Source organism: Mercenaria mercenaria, chromosome 14, assembly GCF_021730395.1.
Source record: "Mercenaria mercenaria strain notata chromosome 14, MADL_Memer_1, whole genome shotgun sequence".
Taxonomy (NCBI): domain Eukaryota; kingdom Metazoa; phylum Mollusca; class Bivalvia; order Venerida; family Veneridae; genus Mercenaria; species Mercenaria mercenaria.
The window spans coordinates 64,587,170-64,607,403 of NC_069374.1; the positions used below are offsets into that span (position 1 = coordinate 64,587,170).

At 37.3% G+C, this 20,234-nt stretch overlaps 1 protein-coding gene across 7 annotated transcripts in view; it reads right to left on the reverse strand.

The window, feature by feature from the left end:
- LOC123527814 (zinc finger protein rotund-like) overlaps positions 1–20,234 on the reverse strand; it is a 199,858-nt gene that overhangs the window by 9,857 nt on the left and 169,767 nt on the right. For 6 of the 7 annotated variants that reach the window (XM_053523732.1, XM_053523734.1, XM_053523731.1 and 3 more), the window contains 4 exons: positions 19,047–19,100; positions 12,783–13,015; positions 8,851–8,921; positions 3,719–3,885 (listed from right to left, as the gene is read on the reverse strand). In XM_053523732.1, coding sequence (XP_053379707.1) covers positions 3,719–3,885; positions 8,851–8,921; positions 12,783–13,015; positions 19,047–19,100 — 525 coding nt within the window. Of the gene's footprint in view, positions 1–3,718; positions 3,886–8,850; positions 8,922–12,782; positions 13,016–15,064; positions 15,604–19,046; positions 19,101–20,234 lie in introns of those variants that run through there. The other variant, XM_045307497.2, reaches the window with a different exon arrangement.

Sequence of the window (20,234 nt, forward strand, 5' to 3'; positions counted from 1 at the left end):
CAAACAATATTTAGTAAACTGTTGTCTCTCCATATTGGCTGAACGAAATATATATTGTTTTATTGGAATGACCCTATACTGCTATTATCTAATGGGTGTTTTGGAGGAACAGTCGCTGTTATTGTCCGCAGGTATCAGGGACACTTAGAACTATTGCAAAAGGTAGATAATGCTTTTTATAAGAGGCATACAGTTGCAGGGTTTCATCCATATATGACATATGGCTGATATTCAGCCACTTCCCAATTGAAAGTAAGGTTACTTCATGCATTCACAATTGTGGCTGAGAAACTTGCAAACTGTAACAGAAAATGAATTTATTTATGTATTTTTTTGTAGTTTGGCAATTATATATCACAAATAAGGAAGTAATGAGTTCATTTAGAATTAAGAAACCATTTGATTTCATCCTTTGTTACAGAAATCTTTTTGCAGAAGGAATAAAAGGTCCCGTTTCAATAAAATGCTATTTCCACAAAATGAGCAATTTCTGAGTATGGACTTTCTAATTACAGGACAAAGGGAATCTTTCCAATTTCCTGAAGAAAAGCGCTGAGTTAGGGAATACTTTGTGCAAGTTTTTTGTTAAGAGTCAATAGTTAACCTTTAGCCTGCTGGTGTCAAGTTATTCTGCCATTGCAACCAGTGCAGACCAAGATCAGCCTGCACATCCGTGCAGTCTGATCATGGTCTGCACTGTTCGCTATTCAGTCAGTCAATTTCCAGAGAACACCCCTTCGAATAATGAATGGTGCTGCCCAAATTGAATTATGAACAAGTCCATTTAAGAAATTTAGCAGGCTAAAGGTTAATGATCTGCTCACCCTTCACACAAGGTCGATATTCTGTCAAAACAGAGTAAATATTATTTTATATATGGCAATAATTATACTTATATAAAAGTTTTCCCTCATGTTTTAAGTAGTGCTTGCAACCTCCCCAGAAGTAATGTCAATTTTGTCACACGTAACAAAGATGAAAGGAGAATAACTAATTATTAAATTAACCAATCAGATGGTTTTAATGTAAGACTGGTCTCCAAATTAAGATTTATAAGCTTAGCACCTATAATACTGTCAACAGAATGGTCACCAGACATCTTATATCCTTTTTTCTGTTACAAAACAAATCCTGGGCAACAACTGTATATCAACAGCTTATATGGTAAACAAACATAAACGGTATAACACACAGCAAAGTTTACAGTAACTGCTGTTTATATGCATACAAGCGATCTCCTGCGCAGGAGGGTCAAAATCTTGATTTTTCACCTTGCCTCCAGTCTCCCGACCAAAACCATAAGTCTCCCGCTTTTCAAAAAATTTCACTTGGGGATACTCATTTAAATGAGAAAATAACATAAAATTTTGGATTTTGTCTCTAAGTTTTGCGTTTGCGCGCTTATTTTGTGTCGATAAAAACCCTCCAGTTTTGAGACCCAAACTCCAGCTGAAAAATAGCAAACCTCCAGTTTTGGGATTCTAAACTTATCACATGTATGTTATATGTGGTAAACTTTTTTAGCTATAATTCAATGTAGTTATATACTGACCAGCATGTGCACCTATATGCTGTAGTTATGTACTAATCATTGTGTGTATCTATACCCTATACAGCACAAACTCTCCAGAATGGCCCTCTCTTAAGCAAAAACCTCTCTATAACAACATCATCAAAATTTCCCTAAGCTGAAATATACTATCAAATTTACGTCTCCAGAACAACAATCTCTACATAACAGTCAATATTTGTATCTCCCAAAGGGTGTTGCTCTACAGAGGTTGCACTGTAGTTATATACTTCATCAATGCATGTACCTATATGTTGTAGTTATGTATTAATTACTGTGTACAATACGCTTTAGTTACTTACTTCAGCAGCGAATGCACTTATATGCTTTAGTTAGATACTTCTCCAGTTGTGTACCAGTATATTGTGGTTACATATTCACTGTGTGTACATATATGCAGTAGTTACTTACTTCATCTGCATGTTCATCTGTATGCTTTAGTAATGCACTTCACCCAGAGTATGTATATACAGATTCTAGTAACATACTTCATAGTGTGTGTGCCTATAGGCTTATGTTAAGTACTAACCGGTGTGTGTATTAACATGCTGTAGCTAAGTACTTCACCAGTGTGTATACAAGTATGTTGTAGTTATGTACTGACCTGTATACAAATACAATATAGTTACTTACTTCACCAGCATAATGCATCTATATGCTGTAGGTACGTACTTCACCTGCATAATGCATCTATATGCTGTAGGTACGTACTTCACCTGCACAATGCATCTATATGCTGTAGGTACGTACTTCACCAGCATAATGCATCTGTATGCTGTAGGTACGTACTTCACCAGCATAATGCATCTATATGCTGTAGGTACGTACTTCACCTGCATAATGCATCTCTATGCTGTAGGTACGTACTTCACCTGCATAATGCATCTGTATGCTGTAGGTACGTACTTCACCTGCATAATGCATCTCTATGCTGTAGGTACGTACTTCACCTGCATAATGCATCTATATGCTGTAGGTACGTACTTCACCTGCATAATGCATCTATATGCTGTAGGTACGTACTTCACCTGCATAATGCATCTATATGCTGTAGGTACGTACTTCACCTGCATAATGCATCTATATGCTGTAGGTACGTACTTCACCAGCATAATGCATCTATATGCTGTAGGTACGTATTTCACCTGCATAATGCATCTATATGCTGTAGGTATGTACTTCACCAGTGTGTCTACCTATATGTTGTAGTTATGTATTAACCAGTGTGTACAAATATGCTCTAATTACTTACTTCACCTGCATGTGCACCTACACACTGTAGTAATGTACTTCACCAGTGTGTATACCTATATGCTGTAGTTACATACTTCACCAGTGTCTGCGTCCACCTATACATTGCAGTTACTTAATTGCCAGTGTGTGTACCTATATTCATCAGTGTGCGTATCTACAGGCTTAAGCTACGTACTCACCAGCATGTGCACCTATACACTGCAGTAATGTACTTCACCACTGTGTACCTATACACTGCAGTAATGTGCTTCACCACTGTGTACCTATACACTGCAGTAATGTGCTTCACCACTGTGCACCTATACACTGCAGTAATGTGCTTCACCACTGTGCACCTATACACTGCAGTAATGTACTTCACCACTGTGCACCTATACACTGCAGTAATGTACTTCACCACTGTGCACCTATACACTGCAGTAATGTACTTCACCACTGTGCACCTATACACTGCAGTAATGTACTTCACCACTGTGCACCTATACACTGCAGTAATGTACTTCACCACTGTGTACCTATACAGTGTAGTTAAGTACTTCACTAATGTCTGCATCTACCTGTATGTTGCAGTTACTTATTCGCCATTGTGTGTACCTATATTCATAAGTATGTGCATCTACAGACTGTTGATACATACTCAACCGTGTGTGTATCTATAATATGCTGAAGTTACTTACTCAGTGAACCCAGTTTAACGTCCCTGGTCATATCAGGACCGGCCTAACTGGGGACTGAACTCACAATCCCCTTTTTAATAGTCAGATGCGCTAACCACTGTGCCACTAAAACGGGCAGTTAAATACTCACCAGTGTATGTATATGCATTGTGTGTGTATCTATATACTATAATTATATTATAAGCAGTGCGTGTACCTATGTAGTTATATTACATACCAGTATGTGTACGTATATGCTGCTGCAGGTGTGACAGCTGGGTAAATTTGCGCTCACAAATTTCACATTTATATGGCTTTATTCCAGCATGGATACGATTGTGCTGCGACAAATACGATGAATTGGCAAAACACTTCTGACACTGGGGGCATCTAAATGCAGATGGACTGCAAATAAAATAAAACAAAACTGTTACAACACAGATTGACAACTATAGCAAAAATTTGTATAACAGTAAGTTATAATGTAGGTGTTGTAAATGCATGAGCTTACAAAAAGGGTAATGGAACTGCATATGCTCAACCAATCTGAATTAAGGTTTGAAAGGTCAAAGACCCCTGACATACTGAAATGGCAAGAAGTTTAATGTAAAAATACTGAAAACTTACTTTTACCTATGTAGTTGCACAAACAAAATGGTAAGAAATAATATCAAAGGCAGAACAGCAAAAGTAAAGTTAAAGTTACATGTGAAATGGCAAGGAGATGAAATCACACGATGCAACACATGAAATAGCAAGTAGGAATGTTACAAATGATCTTGAAAATCAAAATGGCAAGGTATGTTACAGGATATAGCAAAACAGAACATTACAGATAAAATGGTGAAACAGAATGTTACAGATAAAATGGCAAGAACAGAATTTTACTGGCAATGCCACAGATGAAATGGCAACAGAATGTCACAGATAAGTGGCATACAAGAAAGTTGAAGATGATCTAGCAAAAAGTAATGACAAAATAACAAAGATGTAATGGCAAGAAGTAATGTTATAGATGAAAACTGGCAAGACAGAATATCACAGATACAGTACAGGTGATGTTGTGATGTAACTGATGAAGTGTTGAAATAAAACTGAAAGAGGTACAACTAAAATGGCAAGAAATATAACTGTTAACCCTTTCCCACATCGATACGTTTATCATCGTATCTATCGATTACCAAACAGAAACGTATTGACCCGTGTCTATCGGTTCCCCGATAGAAACTTATTATACCGATTAACGGCCATTTGAACAGAATCGTTTTATCCCGTGTCTCATAATCAATTGCTTTATTTTCGTTCTTTTCCTAAAGAAACAAATTCCGGATTTTTACTAACTCAAAATATGGGATTTCGTCATCATTATCATGTGGTTACTATTTAAATTTATCGAGTACTTTGCAAAGAAAGACACCGGGGTTTTTTCCTACATGTGCACGACGCTACGTCATGGAAAATTACTGAGAAAACTGCTTGCAACTAGCCGTTTCGCGGGGCTTTCCTCGTTCTAAAAATAACAACCATTTAACATCAAAGTATTTTTAAATGTGTTAGGTCATGAAGGTCACGTGTGATAAATGCAGATTTTCCCTAAACAATAATTTGTGTATACGATGGCTTGAAATTTATGGCCTTACATAACGGGAAGTGTTAATCAAAACAGAAGGACCGTGGCTTTCAAATATTTTATGACACCCCAAGAGTTAATTGCAGCGAAAGTCACCCGTGATGTACCGACGTTTGATCATCAAAATATTCATACATGTGATAAGTTTAGAATCCCAAAACTGGAGGTTTGCCATTTTTCAGCTGGAGTTGGGGTCTCAAAACTGGAGGTTTTTCATCGACATAAATTAAGCGCGCGGACACATAAATTAGAGGCAAAATCCAACATTTTCGGCCACAAAATAATGTATCTAAGTCTACACCAGAAGAAACAATCCTCATAACTCTTGATTTGAATTTTGACAGAGTTATGCCACTTTTTAACTTCATTGTTTTTTGTTAAAGTTTTATATAATGTCTAATATCTCTGTTACATTCAAAGCTATTGAATATTATGCCCCTTTTACTGGCAAAGCTTTGATTGCCCCTTTTACTGGCAAAGCTTTAATTCAGAGTCAATCACTGAAAAAAGTCGAGCATGCTATCTTACTAACTTACAGAAGCTCCCTCTTGTTCTAACTTTCTTAACAGATTAAATTTGTAGAAACAAAGTCTCAATTTAGGTCTGAAATGAAGGTGAACATGCATTAACATTATTCTACTCGAGGACTTAAAAAAAACGAAGCTCTAAATTGGTCTGAACACAACTCATAAATTATGTAAATTCTTTACCCCACCCACTTTCATATAAAAATACTGCTGATTTTGACATGAAAAATAGAAAACAGAAATGCATCAACATGTATTTACCCTTACCAAAATAATGTAGATTGATATTATCAAATAAATAAATGAGTGTGTGTTGTCATCCAGTTTTCAATGAAATATGTCCGATTTAGTAGCAAAATTAATTTGGTAAACATTGGAAGAAAATGGCGTAACTCCATAAGGAGAAATAACACTCCTGTTCTAAAAATAGTAATGGGTTGGTTTTTCCAACAATTACTTATGTGATTTTATTACCGAGCAAAATTTTTCTTTGAATAATCAAAATTCATTTCAGTTGGGAATTATTTTCTTATGACTGGGAGTTTTTTGCTTCAAGGCATTGAGAATGGGCAGATATTCGGCCCCGTGAGACAGGTGGGAAATGCCCTGCTTGTCTAATCCCTTATCAAAACAAACAATAATTCACCTGTGAAAAACAACTCTTTCCTCCAGCTACATGTGTGTCAAACATGTATAATACACAACAGTCGGTGACACTTTGATTTATTGTGCACTCCTTGGTAATTATCAACCCAGTCATAATACCGATTTTTTTTTTTTTTTTTTTTTTTTTTTTTTTTGAAAAGCGGGAGAAATATGGTTTTGGTCGGGAGACGGGAGGCAAGGTGAAAAAATCGGGATTTTGACCCTCCCGCGCGGGAGATCACATGTATGAAAATATTACGTAATATTATCTTAAAATTATTTAATTTTTAGCACAAGAATACTGTAGTCGGTTACGAGTCTCGATCTCCGCGATCTTTTTGCACTTTCAGAAATTTTACGATCCGTTATTTTTGTAGTGTTATTCAGTTTGATGGTTGTTTTTTATATAAATACTTACCAATTCCGATTCGGAAGATAAGTCTATTAACTATAAATCAAACTTTCAAACATCAAAATGAAATTGTATATGAATTTCAATGTGAAAGTAATCCAAAACAGAATTTTATGCCTAAAAATATATATTCCCGTACTTTAACACTTTATACCTTCGAAACTCAAAGAGAAACTACAATAAATTTTGTATCATCGGAAAGAGAATTTAAATTGCTATAAACTTTATATTGACAAAAATAATGTCAAACTTACAGAAAATATTAAAATAATGACATTTTTAACATGAGTGTGTGTAATCACAAAATAATGCCAACACCTCTGTTCAGATAAGACAGTCACCTTTATCAGCCATATACCGATTATTGATTATTGATTATCACTTATCAGTGTTATGTAAAAGAGGTTACTTTGGCTTCTGTTCTGTGTGGTAAAGGGTTAACCAATAGGATAGCAAGAAGCACTGCCAAAGGTGGAATATCACAAACTAATGTTAAACTAGAAGATGCTTTAATTTTTTTTGTAGAAAAGCGCATGTCTCCCCCAATGCATAGTCGTATAGGCAAGAAGTTAATAGGGGACAGGTGCAAAATTCAAAGACAGGGCTCAAGATAAGATGTGTATTAGCATAAATTATGCTTTGAAATAATGTATATACTCTTGTCTGATAATTTTTAAGCCTATAAAAACGTATATGAAATAACAGAAACGCACACATGACTTTTTACTAGCGTAAACAAAATTTGAATCGTCTGGATGCTTTACGTAACAGAGCACGGTCGGCATTAATTCTCCCACATTGAATGGTACTCTATACACCTAGGTTAAACTATATTATACACTCCATGCGTGCGTAAATCAAATAGTTGGGAATTAATATGGATGGTACAGTAGTGTATTTTAAAGCGGTGTTGATTTAAAATATCAACTTTCAGTGCGGAGTAAACAACAAAAATGTCTCTTTCTATGAATGTAGAAAGTGAACAAACACTCTACGCATTCTTTAAACAAACTAAAATGATCCCCAAAACATAGTTAAAGGTATATTGAATATTCTTTTGGATTCGGTAGCGAGGGTAAAGCCAAAGCAAGCCAAGGGAGAAACAAGAGCTGTCACTAATGGTGACAAATGCCCCTGCAGCACCTTGTCCTTTGACCTGGGGTCCTTGACCTTTGACCTGGTGACCTCAAAGTCAATAGGGGTCGTGTACTCAATAAGTACTATTAGCATGTGAAGTTTGAAGGTCCTGGGTGCAGTGGTTCGCGAGTAAAGTGCCTTCATGCAAAAAGTTAACATTAGCCCCTGTGACCTTGACCTTTGACCTGGTGACCCCAAAGTCGGTAGGGGTTGTGTACTCAATAAGTACTATCAGCACGTGAAGTTTGAAGGTCCTGGGTGCAGTGGTTTGCGAGTAAAGTGCCTTCATGCAAAAAGTTAACATTGGCCCCTGTGACCTTGACCTTTGACCTGGTGACCCCAAAATCAATAGGGGTCGTGTACTCTGCATGATCAATCATCCTCTGAAGTTTCAACATTCTGGGTCAATGGGTTCTCAAGTTATTGATCGGAAATTGTTCTCCATGTTCAGGCCCCTGTGACCTTGACCTTTAATGAGTGACCCCAAAATCAAGAGAAGTCATCTACTCTGCATGACCAATCATCCTATGAGGTTTCAATATTCTGGGTCAAATGGTTCTCAAGTTATTGATCAGAAATGGTTTTCCATGTTTAGGCCACTGAGATCTTGACCTTTACTAGAGTGACCCCAAAATCGATAGGAGTCTTCTACTCTGCATGACCAATCATCCTATGAAGTTTCAACATTCTGAGTCATGGTTCTCAAGTTATTGATCGGAAATGGTTTTCCATTTTCAGGCCCCTGTGACCTTGACCTTTGATGGAGTGATCCCAAAAACATTAGGGGTCGTCTACTCCGTAAGCCCTGCCACTCTATGGAATTTAAAGGTTCTAGTTCAAATGGTTCTCTAGTTATTGATCGGAACTGAAGGGTGACGGATGGACGGAAGGGCGGACGGACAGGGCAAAAACAATATGGCAAGAGGTAACACTACAAATGAATAGGCATGAAGTAATGTTACAGATAAAATGACAAGCGGTAATTAGACAGGTTATATATAGACTGTGTTCTGTCCTACCTGTAGGTCTTCATTTCAGTTTTATGAATTTGCTGACAATGTATCAACATGTCTGACTTTGAAGAGAAAATCTGAAAACAAAAAAAACAAACTTTTTTGTCATCAAGTCTGTGTAAATTTTTAACAGACCAGCAATGATACGGTTTCATATGTTTTCTGCTTACTGGGACTCATGATATCATATTGTACAAATCTGTATTTTGAGAAGGTAGCTCTGCATATCTGATAAACCGGTCCAGTAATGGCATAACGTCATTTATCCAGAAAACATGGAATAAAGCCTGGATTGGGTGTATGGCAATACAATTCATTTTAAGTATGTACATACATAGCCCACTCCCTTAAATCCCAGCCATGTAACTGCATGTACATATCCCCTAACCCCAAAATCTAAGCCCTGTAACTGCATGTAAAGATCCCACTCCCAAACTCCCAGCCCTGTAACTGCATGTACAGATCCCAAGCCCTATAACTGCATGTACAGATCCCACATCCCAAAATCCAAGCCCTGTAACTGCATGTACAGATCCCACTCCCCAAAATCCAAGCCCTGTAACTGCATGTACAGATCCCACTTCCCAAACTCCCAAACCCTGTAACTGCATGTACAGATCCCACATCCCAAAATCCAAGCCCTGTAACTGCATGTACAGATCCCACTTCCCAACAGCCCATCCCTGTAACTGCATGTACAGATCCCACTCACCAAAATCCCAGCCCTGTAACTGCATGTACAGATCCCACTTCCCAAAATCTATGCCCTGTAACTGCATGTACAGATCCAGCTCCCAAACAGCCCAGCCCTGTAACTTCATGTACAGATCCAACTCGCCAAAATCCAAAGCCTGTAACTGCAGTTCCAGAACAGTTCCAACTTCCCAAGAGCCCATCCCTGTAACTGCATGTACAGATCCCACTCCCAAACAACCCAGTCCTGAAAAGGCATGTACAAACCCCACTCCCAAACAGCCTAGCCCTATAACTGCATGTACAGATCCCAAGCCCTGTAACTGCATGTACAGATCCCGCTCCCAAACAGCCCAGCCCTGTAACTTCATGTACAGATCCCGCTCCCAAACAGCCCAGCCCTATAACTTCATGTACAGATCCCACTCCCCAAAATCCATGCCCTGTAACTGCAAGTACAGTTCCAACCTCCCAAGAGCCCATCCCTGTAACTGCATGTACAGATCCCACTCCCAAACAGCTCTAAGCCCTATAACTGCATGTACAGATCCCACATCCCAAAATCCAAGCCCTTAACTGCATGTACAGATCCCATTCCCAAACAACCAAGCCCTGAAACTGCATGTACAGATCCCACTCCCTAACAGCTCAGCCCTGAAATGGCAAGTACAGACCCCATTCCCTAACAGCTCAGCCCTGAAATGGCATGTACAGACCCCACTCCCCAACTGCCCAGCCTTGTAACTGCATGAACAGATCCCAGACTTGTTTTGCTCCCTTGGTCCCTGTTTCAACATAATAAGCATGACTATAACAAAGCAGTATTTTTTCCATATTTTGTGAGAAAAAAAGAAAATCATGGTAGTTTCAAACAATTTTGACCAAAATTGAATCCAATTTAATTTACTCAATGACATTTTGGTGTCAAATTTTCTAATCCCTTGTTTTTTTTATCAAATCTGTTGGCTCAATATTGAACATTTTTATCATGCACACTGTTCCTCAATAAAATCATGTTTCTCAATCAATAAACTAGATACAGTGTTTTGCATTTTTGCTCTCTCTCACAAACTACAAGAGAAATGGGTATGGAATAGCACCTTTAAATACTGCTATAACACGTAAGAAGGAACTGGGGTTGCAAGCTACTGAAGGTGTGCAATCATGTCTCAAGATATTTTGGCCAATTACTGCAACAGGACTATATACCCAGCTTCAATATATAAAAAGACAGACACATTGTTTAATATTTTTCAAGGGTGAGGGAGATAGCAACTCACATGGTCCCTTAGTGATTTTCCTTAAATCACTCAAAACCCTAGATAACTTAAGCCTTTAGCTCATACCCTTGAAACCTTGGGTAACTCAGGCCATGAGCTCATACCCTAGAAACCCTGGATAACTTAAGCCTTTAGCTCATACCCTTGAAATCCTGGATAACTCAAGCCACTAGCTCATACCCTATAATACTAGATATCCTGGATAATTTTCTTTTTTGATCCCAGACGGCCCATATTCAAACTTGACCTCGATTTCATCAAGACAAACATTCTGACCAATTCTCATGAGTTTCAAAGTTAAAATGTGGTCTCTAGAAATGAACTTGGTCTAAAGATTATCAAGATAAACATCCTGATCAAGTTTCATGGAGATAGGGTCATAAATGTGGCCTTTAGAGTGTTAACAAGCTTTTCCTTTGATTTGACCGGGTGACCTAGTGCTGTTGATGCATGATGGATGACATCCGACGCCGGACAATGACTGGTCACAATACCTCACCTTGAGCACTTTGTGCTCAGGTGAGCTAAAAACACACCTACTTCAGCAGACAAAAAGCTGTGTCTCAAAGTTAGTCAACTGCATTTAAGCAACACTTCATATTTTTCATTTTTAAGATTTACAAAAAGGTTACATAGAGTTAAATTCCTGTTAGTAATGCATATTGTAGTGACTTTTATTACATTATGTGAGCCGTGCCATGAGAAAACCAACATAGTGGCTTTGCGACCAGCATGAATCCAGACCAGCCTGCACATCCGCGCAGTCTGGTCAGGATCCATGCTGTTCCCCAACAGTTTCTCTAATTGCTATAGGCTTTGAAAGTGAACAGCATGGATCCTGACCAGACTGCGTGGATGTGCAGGCTGGTCTGGATCCATGCTGGTTGCAAAGTCACTATGTTGGTTTTCCCGTGGCGTGGCTCATGTAACTAATCCCATTTAGCAATTGAAAGTATTTTCAAACGTGACTATTTCTCAGGAGTTCAATATCATTTCTAGTTTCGCATTTGCATTTGACAGACATTTCCATAGTTCAAGAACTGTCAGTAGCTTTGGAGTCAATTTCTTTCTGGTCTATTTTAGTTGCGCAACAAGGCGGTATTAATAATTTAACAGACTTCCATTGCTAAAGACTTCTGACTAAACCATGTGATTGTTAAATGCAAATCCTTGACAAATGTAATACAAGTGATATTACATCATTCCTTAATCAAAGAAAAAAAATATTGGTCAAATTTCGAAAATATCTGTGTATCATGTTTTTTGTTTGTTTTGGTTGGGTTTAATGTCACATTGACACAATTATAGGTCATATGGTGACTTTCCTGCTTTGATGAAGGAAAACCCCAGGTGCCCCTCTGTGCATTATTTCATCCCGAGCAGGCACCTGGGTAGAATTATTGACCTTTCTTAAGCCAGCTGGATGATTTCCTCACATGAAGAATACAACGCCCTGAGTGAGGCTCAAACCTACACTGGTGAAGGGTAAGTTATTCTAAGTCAGTGACTTTAACCACTCAGCCACAAAGGCCCCATGAGTATCATGTATTAACATAAATAACTGTAAACGATCAAACATTCAAGTCTCAAAACAATCTATTACATGACCAAACTGAGATTTACCACCTTGCAAGCAAATCATAAACTACCAAATGAATCAAAGAACTTGTGTTTCTAACTGTTTTGATCACAAATGTATCCAGTTGAAACAACTGAACTACTTGAGTAAAAGGTGTTCATGACACTTACTGCAACATCATTACATCAAAATTATACACTATAAATCCAACAACTACGGCACTACTCTAGCGCTGGTAATCACATATGTCCCAAATAAAAAAGAAAATATAAATAAAAAGCCTTTTTTTTAGAAAAAAAATCGGGGAGTTGGTGCAGTGTATTTATTAACGAAGGTGTGTTTATTACTGAATTTACCGTAAAAATCTGGAGACACTTTAAACTTACCTGATCACACATTTTACACTGATATGTTTTGCTCCCAATTTTACTCTGTGCCGGTTTTACTGGTTGTGGAATCACCAAAGGGGGTCCACTCGTGCCATTGTGTGGATGTGGAGTTGTTGGACTATTCACTCCACTTGGAGCACCATTGCTACGGTAACTCCCTGTACTGCTGGTGCTTCCGTGGCGTACTGAATCATGTATATTGTTGTTCATAGCATCTGACGTAATGTTGCCTGAAAAAATGGAAAGAGACTTTTGACATCTGACACAAACTATATTTAGACTTAATATTGCCTGAAAAAGAGAGATTTCAGACTATATTTTGACCCAATGTTGCATTAAGGTAGTTCTGCACGTTTGAAAAACCAGAAGTAATGGCGTAACGTTATTTATCCGGAAAACGTAGAATAAAGCCTGGATTCGGCGTACGGAAATGAAAATCAATTTATGAATTAATCGAAACCTGTGAGTAAATTTATTACAATGGCACTGTTGCTATATTTCTAAAGTCAAAATATGATATTAAAACATATGGAACTAAAAAATTCAAAATAATGTCTTAAAATTAGCATGAAATGTGCATTTCACTTTAATCATGGTCAGATATCTCAAAAATAAGCACACGGACCTATACATTTTATTTCACCAAATTATAGTCCATAATATATGTTTATTAACAATCGTGTGAAAATTCATCAAAATCTACATCGTAGAAAAAATTCTATTCGCGAAAATGTTATGAAAGTTATGATTTTCCCATAGACTCCCATTATGAAATATTGCATGAAGTCCAAATTTTTCAAATCAGTCTAGCAAAAAATCAAGCACACGACCCATCTTTTTTATTTGCTGAATTTTCTAGGTATATTCTGAAGTTTTGAAAAATCAGAGTTTAATCAAATTCTACATTGTAAAAAAAATTTCGATCCAAATGTGCAGAACTACCTTAATGTTGCCTGAAAAATACTGATTTCTATTGACTATTTTTATGTAACGTTGCTTGAAAAAACTGGGAAGAGATTACTGACTTCTGACATAGACTTTATTTTGAGATTCAGAATGAATATTGATGACTATCATATAGCCTACAGTCTTACACTGTAGAAAATCTCAAGTTTTCAATCAATGTATAGGAAGATAATCTCTATTCTAAATGGATCAGGGACCTTCAGATCAGGTAAAATTTCTTTATCAAAGTATTTCTAAATGTCTGTATCAGAGACGTCATGTTTAGTTTTTCAAACCTCTATTACTAGAAAATACTACACACAAAATTTGGTTGAATTTCACAAGTAGTTCTGGAGAAGACGCTGTTTGAAGAAAAGTAGTAACTACTTCCACGGCTAGAGGGCCTGCCCACTTCACCAACTCCCAAAGGGGAACAGAGACATAATTTCAAAAATTTCTAAGCTGTACTATTATGTGACCCTTATAGCAAAAACTTCCTCTAGGAGTTCTGGAGAAGTGTTAATAAAAAATATATGAGGGAAGCAACATGATCCAAATATCTAGCTGACTCAGACGTTTGAATTATCAAATTACAAAATTATTTCCTATCATTAAATTATGTGTTGCATTATCACCCAAGTTAGTTGGCAATTCTACATTGAATTATAAAGAAATTTAAAATTAATCAACTTATAAGTATAAATTCAGGAATATGACACTGAATGTTTTACCAAAGAGCATGTCTTTTCATAGGTACAATGACACAAAGTAACTTGCCTGCAGTTCAGGTCTGTGAAGAAAATGCAAGAATTTTAAGACTACAGAAATAGCAGCCTTTATTGAATTTGTACATATATGGACATGACAATATAGCTAATATATGTAATAGGTCCCATGTCATGCGCATGCATGCTGCGCGTCAAACGCGCATTTTGCATGTACGCCATTCCTATGCCAAACTAATGCGCCATTGTGACCTACATACAAATTGTGTAAGGCAAGCAGTCACATTAAATGGTCGCGACACATGGAAGTTTCATACAACAAATGTTTACAGTTTAAGCCATTAATAACTTTCTGGTCTGAACGTTCTGTCCTTGGTGAAGGATCTGGTTAATCAGGCCTTAAACATCATTGTACGGAAAAACCAGACATACCTAAGTAGACGCGCAGAAATGCGCACCACTTTAATATACCCCTGTGTGCACAAAATACATAAATATGTAATGGTGATGTGCATCACAAATAATGCACCTAGGATGCAGACGTATTTAATTACGTACTTAATCACTGCTTAATTTCTATAGTTACATCTATCAAACATGCTAACAAACCTTGTGACAGCATATAAAAGAACCACGGATTTGCGGAAATCATGTTTGGCGGCCATTTTGTGCTCATAACTCTCTGTGAACTAATAACCTCAAAACACGAAAACATGCAAATTCGTTCATGCGCAGACCTGCATGTGTTTACTTGAACATAATCGAATTAAATTTATGAACAAAAAACAATTTTACAGTTATCTTTACGTAATCCGTAACAATCTAGTTTTATTTATAGCATTCTATCGTCAAGCGATTCAAAACCACTAGCTGTATCCCATTTAATATTAACAACACGGACATATCAATAATAACATCCGACATAAACTCGCAATAAATGATGTGCATTAAATATCTCAAATGCATGTAGACACACAAGTTTTCATTTTCATTTGAAATCGTATCATTAAGTAACTTTAAATTATTCAGATGCTATTAACCGCACAGCGGTGCACTTAGGTTTTTTTTATCCGAGCAAGCATGTAATGTAATTCTTTTTATGCAAGTGTCACAAAAAAATCCTAACTCCAGACACCCATACTACTTCTTTAAGCATACAATTACCTATGTGCATTTTTATTATGCAGTGTGCAATAATGCATTAATGTTTAATGTTACATGACCCAATCCATTCAGAATTTCAAATGAAGCGACGACCAAAACAGTCCATTAATTTGTATCTTGTATATGCATGCAGTCGGTTTACAGTTATATCCCTTGCTCTTTAACTTATGTTAATTTATGAAAAGGCTGTTTTTGTGTTCTTTCTCAAGATATTTTTAAGTTATTTTTAAACAGATATCATGATATATAAAATGTTCAAAGTCAAGGTGACATAGGTACTATAGATAGTATAGAACAATAATAATGCAACTGTGGGATTATTTATGTGCATGTAAATACCTTAAGGCTTTAATTTTAATGATTATAAAATAACAAATATGTATGGAGTAACTGCATTTTTTATGAGTGAAAAATCAAATAGTGCACTCTTTTTATTAAATCAGGAAAGGGAAAATGAGAGGAAAGTGACTTTTTCAAATAATAAAGTCAGTGTTTTGACTTATATGTTAAACCAGATGTTGGTTTATTTTTGTTAGGTTAAACATCACATGGAAATAATTACAGGTCATAACTATGTGGTGACTTTCCAGGTTTCCATGGTTGGGGAAGACCCAAGGTGCCCCTCCGAGCATAACTGCAAGCATCTGTGTAGAATCATCAATCTTCTCTATTAGCCAGAGACAGAGAATGACTTCTCACAGGAAAGAATTCTACAATGGCAAGTGAGGTTTTGAACCAACAGCAGTCAGGGACAAGTGATTTAAAGCCAGCAATCTTAACCAGGAGGCCCGTTCAGGTGCTGGGGTAAAGACCATGTTTTTGAGGTCATGGGTTCAAATCTCTGCAAAGCAGTCAGTCTCTGGGATCTGTTACTAAGGCATGAGGCACAAGTCATAGTAACCTAGCAAGTCATAGTAATCTAGCTCTAAATAATTTTCTTAACCAATTATGAAAATTAATTTAAATCTAATATTTACAGGTCAATGTTATTCCTAATTAATTAATATTATGAAATAACAAGAGGATTATTATGGCCCTATATTGCTCACCTGGGAGTTTGGCAGGTTGTATTCACATCTGAAGAGGGTATTTTCAAAGTTTTCTATACAGCCATATAGGGAAAACTGACAGAAAATCATTTACATACTGTGGTCATAAACCTATACTGGCATTGCTGAAGATCCTTACCAGCATTTACCTGTTCTATTTGTTTGTTCTGTTGAGTTCAACATTGCACCAGCACAATTATAGGTCATAGGCAACTTTCCAGCTTTTTATGGTGGAGGAAGATCTCAGGTGTCCCTACTAGTATTATTTTACCACGGGCAGGCAGGTGGTAGAACCACCAACCTTAGCCAGCTGGATGGCTTCCTCACATGAAGAATTCTATTCCCCAAGCCAGGCACAAACTCTCAATGATGAGAGGCTATTCCCCAAGCCAGGCACAAACTCTCAATGATCAGAGACTATTCCCCAAGCCAGGCACAAACTCTCAACAATGAGAGGCTATTCCCTAAGCCAGGCACAAACTCTTCCCCAAGCCAGGCACAAACTCTCAACGATAAGAGACTATTCCCCAAGCCAGGCACAAACTCTCAACAATGAGAGGCTATTCCCCAAGCCAGGCACAAACTCTTCCCCAAGCCAGGCACAAACTCTCAACGATAAGAGACTATTCCCCAAGCCAGGCACAAACTCTCAACGATAAGAGACTATTCCCCAAGCCAGGCACAAACTCTCAACGATAAGAGACTATTCCCCAAGCCAGGCACAAACTCTTCCCCAAGTCAGGCACAAACTCTAAACGATGAGAGGCTCTTCCCCAAGCCAGGCACAAATTCTCAAGGATGAGAGGCTATTCCCCAAGCCAGGCACAAACTCTTCCCCAAGCCAGGCACAAACTCTCAATGATGAGAGGCTCTTCCCCAAGTCAGGCACAAACTCTCAACGATGAGAGGCTATTCCCCAAGCCAGGCACAAACTCTCAACGATGAGAGGCTATTCCCCAAGTCAGGCACAAACTCTCAACGATGAGAGGCTATTCCCCAAGCCAGGCACAAATTCTCAACGATGAGACGCAAGTGATTCAAAGTCAGCGACCTTAACCACTCAGCCAGGGAGGCCCATTTCACCTCTTCTGAGTAAAGAATTGACAACTTCCCTCAGGCTGCATAAGTTTAACAAAAATTGACCCATTACTTTCAAACGAGAATGTAGTTACAAGTGACTGTTGATATACAAGTGAAAACCACCAGCTCAGGTGAGCTAAAACTATAATTTCACATAACATATTTAACATAAAACTCTTTAAGATAATAATATAGATTAACGAGCTCCAGGAAATATATCAGAGATTTGGAACTGCTATGTACATTAACACACACTCCCACAGCATAAAAATTTATGCAGGCATCCCCTAAGGAGACATCCTTGTTACCTAATTCAAATGTGATAAATGCATTGTCCCATGAGAATTGAAGAAACACAACAATAGAAGTCTTGTCAAGAACTTCCAGGATATTTCATAAAATTGACACAGTTTTTTGTGCTTTTATTAGCTCACTTTAACCTGCAAAGACAAGACCTCTTAACGGTTCATAAGATCTCATAGAAGTCTTTTACTTCCACCCAATTTGGCCAACAACAGGAAATTATAATATTTAACAAACACTTGCAAAACCAAATTTTTAAATATAAGTTCCATAATCATTATATTTCTATCTTAAAAAGTTCTAAAAGATATAATACAAAAGTGCACTGTTCAAAAAGTACTAGTTTTAATGTTATACATGAACTAACATGGTCAGAATTATAAAGGGAGGTAATTTTATATCTGAAACTCCAAAAACGTGCAGCTATATTATAAACAAAGGAAAGAGGAGCCTTAAATGAAACAACATGTATGAAAATATTATATGCTGTGAAATCATTAATATTCGTGGGGGACTAATTTTCGTTGATTTCGTTGTTTAGTCAATCCACAAAATATAATCCCAACGAACAAGTAAAATTCCCATTCATTTTATGTGCAAAAGTTGAAATCCATGAATTCATATCCCCACGAAATTGCCGTTTTGACTAAAACCACGAAATTTCATGCCCACGAAATTAAATGATTTTACAGTGGGTTAAATTAAGGATTCTCTATTGAAACCTTAACTGAAAACTGAAAATGTGTCTTTGAACCTCAACTTCTTTAACATTTACCCTGCTAAATTTATAAAATGGACTGGTCCATCATTCAATTTTGTCAATACCATTTATTATTTGAAGGGGTTGAAAATTAAATGACTGAATAGTGAACAGTGCAGACCATGATCAGACTGTACGGACGTGCAGGCTGATCTTGGTCTGCATTGGTCGTAAAGGCAGAATCACTTTCCACCAGCGCCTAAGGTTAAAAAATAATAGAAAACTTCAAACTTACTATAATCTGGATTTACATGGCTGTTTGGATTGGCAGCTTTCCATTTGAACAAATCTGAAATTATAAAAAAAATTATTTCAGCAATAATTATTTATCATCTGACTCAGCTTATAACTAGGTTTGGTGAAAATCCTTTAAAGCTGTTCATTAAAACAAAAGTTATTTTTAAAATAATTCTATGTTTTGCTGTCATGCACCAAAAACACATAACCATCAGAAGAAATCATTTAAAGGTATTTCTATTTTAACTCTTGTGGCCCCTAAAAGGGCCAAGTGCCCCCATTTGAACAAGAGCTCGTAGAACACAAAATGCCCCCCTTGATGCATTCACTAATTGCACAAGGAACAGAAATTATTTAGTCACTGTACACAAAAGTTCTACTGTTCCGGGTCTCTGTGACCTTGACCTTTAACCTACTGACCTTAAAAGCAACAGGGGTCATCTGCTGGTCATGATTAACCTCCCTATCAATTTTCATGATCCTAGGCCCAAGAGTTCTTGAGTTATCATCCGGAAACAGTTTAACTGTTCCGTGTCACTGTGACCTTGACCTTTGACCTACTGATCTCAAAATCAATAGGGGTCATCTGCTGGTCATGCTCACACCCCAATCAAGTTTCGTAATCCTAGGCCCAAGTATTCTCAAGTTAATGTGCGGACAATATTTGTGACAGACTGACGGACACACACACAGACAGACAGGAATAAATCAATATGTCTCCCTGGGAGACATAACAAGAGTGCTGTCTTGTAGGTGCAGATGCTCATCTGATTTTTTTGTCTCTGTATAATAGATTTTCAAAGTCCAAAAGGGCCCATAATTCTTGCAAAAAGCAATGTAGAGTTACGGTACTTGCTATGCAGAGTCAGCTTTTAATGGCAAATAACTGCTGAGAGTTTTAAAGCAACAACTTTGACCGTTAAGGAGAAAAATTGACCTGAACGCAAGACTTAACCAAGAAATCTAATATTTTCTAAGTCCAAAAGGGGCCATAATTCTTTCAAAAAGCAGGATGGAGTTATGTTTCTTGCTGTACAGAGTCAGCTTTTGATGTTGAAAAGTGTTGCAAGTTTTAAAGCAATAGCTTTGATAGTTTAGGAGAAAAGCTGACCTAGACACAGAACTTAACCAGGCAATGCCAACGCTGACGCCGATCAAGTGATAAAAATAACTCATCTTTTTTTTT